This window comes from Carassius gibelio, chromosome B2 (genome assembly GCF_023724105.1).
Source record: "Carassius gibelio isolate Cgi1373 ecotype wild population from Czech Republic chromosome B2, carGib1.2-hapl.c, whole genome shotgun sequence".
Taxonomy (NCBI): Eukaryota; Metazoa; Chordata; class Actinopteri; order Cypriniformes; family Cyprinidae; genus Carassius; species Carassius gibelio.
In genome coordinates, this window is record NC_068397.1 from 7,040,386 (window position 1) to 7,049,747 (window position 9,362).

Genomic DNA, 9,362 nt, shown 5'->3' on the forward strand with positions numbered 1-9,362 from the left:
TGTTGTAAACCTAATTTTTTGAAAATTACATTGTTTCTGTTAAATATAATTAAGTTGACACCATTTTTACAAAGAGTTATGTTGTATGTGCTCATGTTAATTAATTAAATTGAACAAAGAGCAAAAATCATTTTTTTGAGTGTACATTGTTTACATATGAAACAATGAATATTAAATGAAATACTTATAATTCATATTTTAAAACAATTGCATTATGAAATGAAATCATTCGAGAAATGTCAACTCCAGCCATCAGTTACCTCCCAAAAAACCCTGAGCGTCAGAAGACCAACCCATAGAGAGCCATCAAAGCAACTGGGCTATCGATCACAGAGTCATTTGGCTTTGTCAACAGCTCTTCTGTGACTTAAAGTGCACAGAGCCTACCATAACTAGAGTTGTTCCGATTCCGATACTAGTATCGGAAATATCTCCGATACCACAACAAATTCTGGCATCGGCATCGGCGAGTACATGAACCCATATACCGATCCGATACCATTTTCTTAAAAAATACCTAGTTATGACCGCAAGCTTTGCCTAACCGCTGCACGGTTCTTCTTCGCTGCTCAAAATGCATTGAAAACACAGGAAGTTGTGCTGTGTTGCCACAAGCAACCCCTGTTTAGAGCAGCGAAGAAGAAATGAAAACGCGTTAGCAGCCCTGATCTATATATGACTGGATCACTCATCACATTCTAAACTGCCAAAAGACAGTGAAGCCGCTACTATATTATAGATCAGTGGTTAGCAGTATGTCTCTGTAGTACCGGTAGTTACAGACTCTCAAGTATATTCAGTACCGGCAGCTGCGTTCAGTCGCTTCAGTGTAAGTCAAAGCGCAGGGCTCCAGACAGTAGCCGAATATATACTAGTGTCTGTGAATATTAAACTGCAAAATACTATTTAAATATTACTCCCGCAAAATCTACATCTCTGTGGGTGACTGGCACAGATGCGCGAGAGCTCGCTGTTTTGTAGTCTCTGCTGTGTGTCATGAGGACACGAACGCATAAACCGTCACTTCATGAGAATTTACCGTTTCATTTGAGAATACTGTCATATCATAAACACAGACACTCAAAGATCTTCATGGCAGCCCATTAAAATAAATGTTTGGTTTACATGAGTAAATTGACAATATATAAAGCTACTGTTGTAGCCTACAGTAATAATAATACGTCTCTATAATAATAATAATTATGCCTAGATGGTTGCTTGTTTTTTACTTGTTTTGTTGTAAAGAGATTATCTGATTAATAGATCTTTTTTTATATTCCTAGACTTATTTGTTGCAGTTTTTTTATACAGTTATATTGTAAAACTTAAATACCTTTTTTAGTTTGCGGTGTTAGATTTTTGGCTGCATTTGAAGTTCTTTTTTGCATATGAAAATAAATAATACTGTCAAATTCATGTTAGATAATAAAAATACTGTAATAAATACAGTAGTTCACCATGTATTTGTTCATGTTTTATTGAGGGATCTGTCTGAAGCACACCATAAAAAGAATTCTAGCAATTTACACAGGGCTAGTAGTATATACAGCTGTATATACAGATACACACCCAGGTATCGGATCAGTACTCGGTATCGGCCGATACCCTGAGCCCAGGTATCGGAATCGGTATCGGGAAGAGAAAAAGGGTATCGGAACATCTCTAACCATAACAGTACATTTTCTATCAGCCCTCATGTGAACAACAATAGCAGTCACTAGCAGTGGCATCAGACAAGTAGTGTCAGATCTCATTGTAGAAAAATTGCTTTGGCTTTATCAATAACAGATAGAAGAGGGCAGAGAGGGATCTTACTCCAGTTGAAGCTGATATTGCTAAAGGCAGGTGAGTATCGAACGGTCCGTCTGCCTGAGCCAGGGGTAAATAGTGATTAATGGGCAATGGAGGAAGGTTTCGCAAGGAACTGTGTGAGTGCATGCAATCTGACTCTTCTCTTTAACCCCGCTCTGCTCAAGCTCATGCAACTCTGTCGATTTCAACAAGAGAAGTGAATTCTAAAGTGAAATGGAAATTTATTTTATGGACTAAAATTGCTCCGGCTAACCAAAGATGAGATAAGAGAACACCAGCAATGATTTTTATCATTTTCCAAACTAATCTGGTTTATTGATTAGCCGTGTCAGCAGCTGAACAAGCTTTAAATCTGTCCGAATGGCTCAGGCAGTATTGACTGAACTGGATCCAAGTTTGAAAATAAGCTAGGAGAAATGTGTCTGCCTGTAGTCAGTGGTTACACATTTTAAATGCCACAGTTCAATTTTTAACCACAAGACCTCCATTTTTCACTTTCTACTGTATTGTACTATATAAGCCAAGACAAAACTAGTTTCCTCGAAAACTACAGCAAGTCTGAAAAGCACACTGTTATACAAAATTCAACCTTAAATAATAATGTTGAATTATGAACATTTAAAAAAAATAAGAAAGGTGCAGGGGTGGAGAATTTCTCTAAAGTCTATTGAACATGTTCACCTTTATAGCAGATGGAAACATTCTGTGACAACATTTCCAAATATTTATAGAATAATTTTCAATACTATTTGCCATATATTAAGATTTTACAATTTCGTGGCAACGGTGAACAAGATCAGAAAATGACTGTGACGTTGCAAAGTGATTAGCTGTCTTCACTGCAGTAGTCTCTTGAACATAAACAGATTAATATTATATAATTTTTTTAATCTGAAATTATGTCACCAATCTTGACTTTTGTATGCTGAGAGCTAATATCTGTTCAAACCATATCTGTTTCCCCTATTATATTAAGACAGTTAGGCACAAAATTGCTACAGTACATAAAGTGCAGATTGCAAGTTATGATCAAGCTTAAAGGTCAATCATAATTCTTTTTCTCAATGTAATAATGGAAATGACTAAAACTATTACGGGCTAGGAGAAAATTAAATTAAATTAAATTAAAATTAAATATTGATATATATATATATTAGGTCCATTTATTTTTGCACACTGACACAATTTGTATAATTTTGGATCTGTATGCCACCAGAACAGAATTAAAAAATAAAACTATCAAGAAATCAAAATAACATCGAAATGCAGACTTTGCAATATTTATATTAGATTTTTTTATTATAAAAAATAACACTGTTACAGCTGTTAAAGTTTTAGCTCATACAGCTTAAACCAGCTAATAACCACCTTGGGGTAGTGAGAAACTTGCTTTTTTGTTTCAAGACACAATTTGCTTTTCCAGAAGGACGTAGAAACGTGCATCGCTCTATTGGTTACGGACAATTAACTTCACTTGAATACAAAAAGTAGGCGCGTTTACCTTGTGCTCAATGATGCTGCTGTATCCCTGCAGTGCTGGAGGCGCGCGGGGCGCACTGGTGGGCTCCACTTTCTCACCTGACGCGCCCTTAGACGGGCTGGATGCTGTAGTATTATTATTGTAGCTGACGCTGTACACGAACAACAGACTGGTGCACATGGTGATCGCGAGAAACACGGCTACTCCATGACGCTGGAAAACACGAGGGCAAAAGTTCAAATCCACACAAAGCGCAAGGTCATAAATCATCAACTCATGCCCGCAGCGCAGTCAGTTATAGGATACAAATCACATTTCCATTCTCAAATATTAATTAGTTTGGGACTGCGATTATAAGAACTTGCAGGTTGTTACTAAATGCAGATGCCTAAAACTAATGCATCGGATCCTGCAAAAATGGTTTTGCATCAGCAACATTAAACTAACTACTATAATTAGGCTAACGTTATATATGGTGGTCTTAACAACAACAACAACAACAAAAAAGCGCAAAAAAGCTACCTTATTTAAAACGATGTTTTGTATTTACTAGTTTCATACTTAAGTAAACTGCTGTGCAATAATACACCATATTCGTATTAATTTTAAAAAGAAAATCACAAAAACCATGTTCTTTTCTCAAAATGTCCTGTTCCCCAAAATTAATTTCCGACAAGTAATTATTCAGGAAAAGCAGATTAGTTTGCATTATTATTATTATTGTCTTTAATCTTCTTTCATTCAGCATGTGAAAGCAACAGAGAGCCGCAGTACTTCAGCAACAATGCTGCACAGGAGAGATGAGACATTCAAACTGTTTTTACTACACTTACCATCGGTGTCTTCATCCTGAAGCCAGCTGGAATATTCCAGGGAATGTGCGCATGAAGATCCACTTTTCCTCTCGATTTGTTGCTACTTCATCAGATTATGTCGTCATTAAATTGCCGCGCTCCGCTCGAGCTGGGAGATGGCAGTGTGTGTGCCGTGCGCGCGGACTGAACCCATTCTTGAGAACGGCGAGCAGAAAGCGAATGTGAAAACGCCCGGTCCTAAAGAGCATTGGGTTTGACTGAGTGTGAACTCTAATTCAGCGTTCAGAACAAATTGCACACTTACTATATAGTCATTGCGGCGACATGGAAATACAATAGGCATCTAAGCTAAGAGGCAAATATATATCTGAGTAGGGCTTCTTTTTTTTTTGCGTACAAATACAATGGGCGTACAAGTGTGCAGGAATATTACAGGTTCAGTACAAGTTAAAGCTCAATCTACAGCTTATGCATATTGCACTATACACAAATTAAATGTTAAGCGTTGAAACAGACAGTAAATTCTCCAGTATAATTATGACGCTTTAATATCTAAATTCTCTTGTTAATTAAAATACTTTTTAATGACATACCTGCAATTCTGAATGTAATACTTGTCTTTTTCATATATATATATGTGTGTGTGTGTGTGTGTGTGTGTGTGTGTGTGTGTGTCTCAAATACTTACCCTCATATTTAATTATATATTTGTTTTAACTTACAGAAATATTAAATATTTAAACCTATCTTGATTTAACTTCTCAGAGCAGTTGATAAGTTTGACCATTAAAAGAGCAGACTTATAACTCTTATGCTGTTAATTGTTTATTTCTGCTTCCCTATCCCCCTTTTTCATTTATTGTAGAGATGTCAAATATTATTATATTTTTTTTATTATAATTAATCATATGATGTACTAAATAATTAATTGGCAATTAATCACACATCAGTTTTGTCTGAGAAATTACCCCCCCCCCCCCCCAAAAAAAAAAGATTAAAGTCCTTACTGTGTTAGATGAGAAACACATTTAAAAAAATTACAAAAAAAAAAAAACTTTAGAAAGAAACCGTTTGATTCAACAAAATAATAATAATAAATGGGTATTAATAGTTTTTTTAGGTTGCGGAAATTCACTGTTGTCATAAATCCCAGCAGAGGAACGTGGAACGAAGAGTCGCTGGAGTAACACAAACAATAGTCTTTAATAATTCACAGGAAACAAGGACAAGGAGGACATTCAACAAATATAACCGACAAACACAAACTGAAAGGACTGGGGCTTATGAACACAGTATAATTGGGAAGACACATGGGGTGGAAAAACACAATGAAATGAGTCCAAGGGCGTGAAATTTCTCCCCCCTTCCAGTGGGTGTGACCTCGCACTGTATGACAACATGGGGGGGACTGGGTGGGTACCAAGGACGAGGTTCTGGTGGAGGACCGACACTCGTAGAAAGGCCGGCAGACAGAGCCTACAGAGGAGACAATAGAGGGAGGAGCCAGGGAAGAGACAGGAAGGGCTTGGAGCAGAAGGAGTCCAGCTGGACCCAGGCCACAGCCATGATGTCGACCCACAGTGGAGCCAAAGGATGGAGGAGCCACAGAGGATGAATGGCCGCCGACTCCAGGGGGGTGACCAACGGTGGCGGAGCAGGTGGTGGAGGAGCCTATGGTGGAGCCAGGGCGACAGGGAGGATATGGAGTCCCTAGGCAGAGACAATGGTTACGGTGACTGATGCAGAGATGAGGACCCAGTGGAGCCAGAGTGACAGAGGACTGAGGTGGATCCAATAGGATGAAGGAGTCTGACGGAACTGGAAGGACGGAGGGATGATGCAAACCCAGAAGAGTGGAGTCCTGAGGAGCAGGTTGGTCGACGCCAGACCAAGGTGGAGCCGGAGGGATGGGGTAGCCAGGCGGAGCTTGTGGAGGAAGCAGGAGCTGAAAGTGGAGGGCACTGGAGGACACATTCTAGGAGCAGGCACTGGAGAATCGGAAGCCACCTGGATGAGGGAACCATGTATGAAGGAGGGCTGGACAGGACCAGCAGAGATAATGGAGAGAGGAGAGGGGGCAGTTCGATCTCCAGATAAGATTCCCAGTCAATGAGTTCCTCCTCTTTATTTTGGCCCTTTTGCCGCACCATACTCAGTTCACCCTCATTGGCAGTGCAGGGGTGGAGCTCCTCTATGCATTCAAATCATCCATAGCTTTCTCCCTCATGGCAGGCAGTGTTGCCAGCTCACAGACCTGGACTGACGTCACAGTTTCTGGCTCCACGGCGATTCTCAGCTCTGTCGCTCTCTCTAGTGATGGCTTGTTGGTCGCGGAGGGCTTTAGCTCTCCATCAGCAAGGATTTAGAACTTTTCTATAAGTAAATAATGCGTTATAATGATTCTTCTCTTCAACAGGCAACTTGGATTGTATTTACTTTTCATTCTTTTTCTTCCAGTCAGTGTAAAAGTGTTACAGATCATAATACTTGTGTTTGTCACGATTCATGGGTTCACTGAATCTCCTCTGGCTCCTGTCATTCTGGGCCATCCCTGGCTAGTGCATCACAATCCTAGGGTGGACTGGAAACAGAATTCCATCTTGGCATGTAGGGGACTATGTATAGAACTATGCTCACGTGGTCCAGTGCAGCTGAAACTGCATTTGCCAACCTCAAGAGTTGCTTTGTTTCAGCTCCTATTCTCATAGCCCCTGATAATACACGTCAGTTTGTGGTGAGTCAAAGGTAGGGGTAGGCGCGGTTCACTCCCACCGCTCTACCTTGGACGACAAGATGCACCCTTCCACATTTTTTTCTCATTGTTTGTCGTCCGCTGAATGTAATTACGACATTGGTAACAGAGAGTTGCTGGCAGTCAAGTTAGCTTTGGAGAAATGGCATCATTGGTTAGAGAGTTCAGAGGTACCCTTTATTTTCTGGACCGATCATAAGAACATTAAGTATATTAGATCCACTAAACATCTTAATTCCATGCAGGCTCGGTGACTACTTTTTTTTTTTGGTCATTTTGAATTTTTCCAAGAACATCAAACCCAACACCTTATCTCATATTTTTGATCATTCCGAGCACCCGTCCACTCCTGAGTGTATTATAGAAGGGGTTACGACTCTGCCCGGGTGCCCACCGAGTCAGTTATTTGTGCTGGAGAAATTACAGTCTGATGTTATTTGGTGGTCATTGTTCCAATGTGGTTTGTCATCCAGGAGTGAATCATTTTTGCCTTGCTCAGTTTGCTCGTGGTAAGACTTCCGATTGATCCCTGGACGGATTAATTCAATGGTCCCACATTTTTGTCACTGCCCTCCTGCCATCCCAGGGTAATATGGTTGTTTTGACCATAGTGGACCGTTTTTTCAAAGGTGGTCCATTTCATTCCCTTGCCCAAATTACCCTCTTCCAAGGAGACATTCTGGATCACTCCCTTATTGATGATTACAATCAATGGGTAAGTTCGCCTTGGAGTGCCAGGGGAAATTCTTAGGGGGCGGGGTACTATCACAGTTCATGGGTTCACTGACTCATTCTCACTCTGTGTGTATGTGTGAGTGGGTGTGTCTGTAATTGCTGCTGACCGGTTGATCAGCTTCCGCTGTAGCTCATCAATTCAGCTATTTAATACCTGCGCTATCTGTGATCATTTCGCATTTCTCGCTGTGTTCGAGTTCCCTGTTCCTGTTCTTCGTCTCGTTGGAATTCGGTTCCAGTGCATGGTAAACATTTGTCTATGCTACACAGCCACACACTCAAAAAAAGAAGCTTTTTGTGTGTGTACGTGTGTGTGTGCTCTTGTTTTTTGTGGCATATCAGAACTCAACTCTGTATAATGACATGGGTATATGACACAGGTATTACAAGGAGAGGTTGACTTATGAGGACATAACCCATGTCCCCATTTTTCAAAACGCTTATAAATCATACAGAATGAGTTTTCTTGAGAAGGTAAAAATGCACAAAGTTTCCTGTGAGGGTTAGGGTTAGGTGTAGGGTTGGTGTAGGGTCATAGGATATACAGTTTGTACAGTATAAAAGGTAAAACCATTAATCCTATGGGATGTCCCCACTTTTCACAAAAACAAAAGTGTGTGTGTGTGTGTTTGTGTGTGTGTGTGTGTTTAATACTTTTATTTACCATATAAAACCATCGGATGTATTTATTATTACCATGTTATTCTATCATGTTATTGTTGTAGTTGGTATTTTATAGATCTTATCTAATGTATTAGTATTAGTTTATATCATTAAATATTTCAATATATATATTTAATATTAATAGTTTTTTCTATATTATTTTTTGTTATAAAATTTTTATTTTTATACTATTATACATATTTATATTATTCTTATTTTAGCTGATTTGTTGCTATTATACATTCTATTCTACTTTAGTTATTTTTGCTATCCTAAATTATATTATTAATAACAATAATATCAGAATAATTTGTTACTCTATTTTATGTTATTATTGAATTAAACAAATATTATTAAATATTATTAATCGAATTTATTAGGATTATTAAAAAAATATTTAATATTTTTATTATATATAATTTTATTCTTATAAATTACTATTCTTTATATTTTAAGTAGTATATTATTATCATTTACATGTTGCTGCTCTATATTACATTATTATATCTATTATATTATATTAGTTTATATTACTTTATTTCCAGTTTCCAACTAATCACAGCACCGGACAGAGGTCGGTCTCTTTTCAGCTCCAAAAACTTGGCTGGGAAGCCCCTAATGCTGACCCTCTATGAGGCTGACCCCTAAGCGGGCCAGCACCAGACACTATCCAGACTAACTGGTTCACACTGGCTCTCAGCACAACACCTACTGAGTCAGCAGTCCCACGAGAAGCTGAACTGCCCCATTCTTCAGCCACCGAGCGAAGCCTTCTCTATTGATCTTCACTGTGAGTGAGAGAAATAAAGCAGTGTCTAGCTATGATAAAAGTGTTCCAAGTGGGGCGAAGAGTGAATGAGAGTGTCACAACACCTGACACAGTGGGTCATTCCCATATAGTATATGGTGCAGAGAAACACCACCCAAGAACATGCAAGATAGCGATCCTGTGAGAAGCTGAAGACAGATACCCATCCATCACCCGCTGAGGGGCTTCATCGAGCTCTGTGATGAGTCAAGCTGCATTGAGATAATTAAAACTTCAGAAACCCCATAATCTCTGAGTTGTTGCTTTCTATAGGTGTTCCTGGTCAGCCAAAGTATC

General features: G+C 39.0%; 1 protein-coding gene across 1 annotated transcript in view; it reads right to left on the reverse strand.

Annotated features, from left to right (window-relative positions):
* LOC127951183 (alpha-N-acetylgalactosaminide alpha-2,6-sialyltransferase 5-like) overlaps window positions 1–4,273 on the reverse strand; it is a 48,689-nt gene extending 44,416 nt beyond the window's left edge. Inside the window, exons 1-2 of the mRNA XM_052548935.1 lie at window positions 4,126–4,273; window positions 3,314–3,505 (exon numbers count right to left, since the gene is read on the reverse strand). Coding sequence (XP_052404895.1) covers window positions 3,314–3,505; window positions 4,126–4,140 — 207 coding nt within the window. The 5' untranslated portion in view covers window positions 4,141–4,273. The remainder of the gene's footprint in view (window positions 1–3,313; window positions 3,506–4,125) is intronic.
* Between the last annotated feature and the right edge of the window lie 5,089 nt (window positions 4,274–9,362).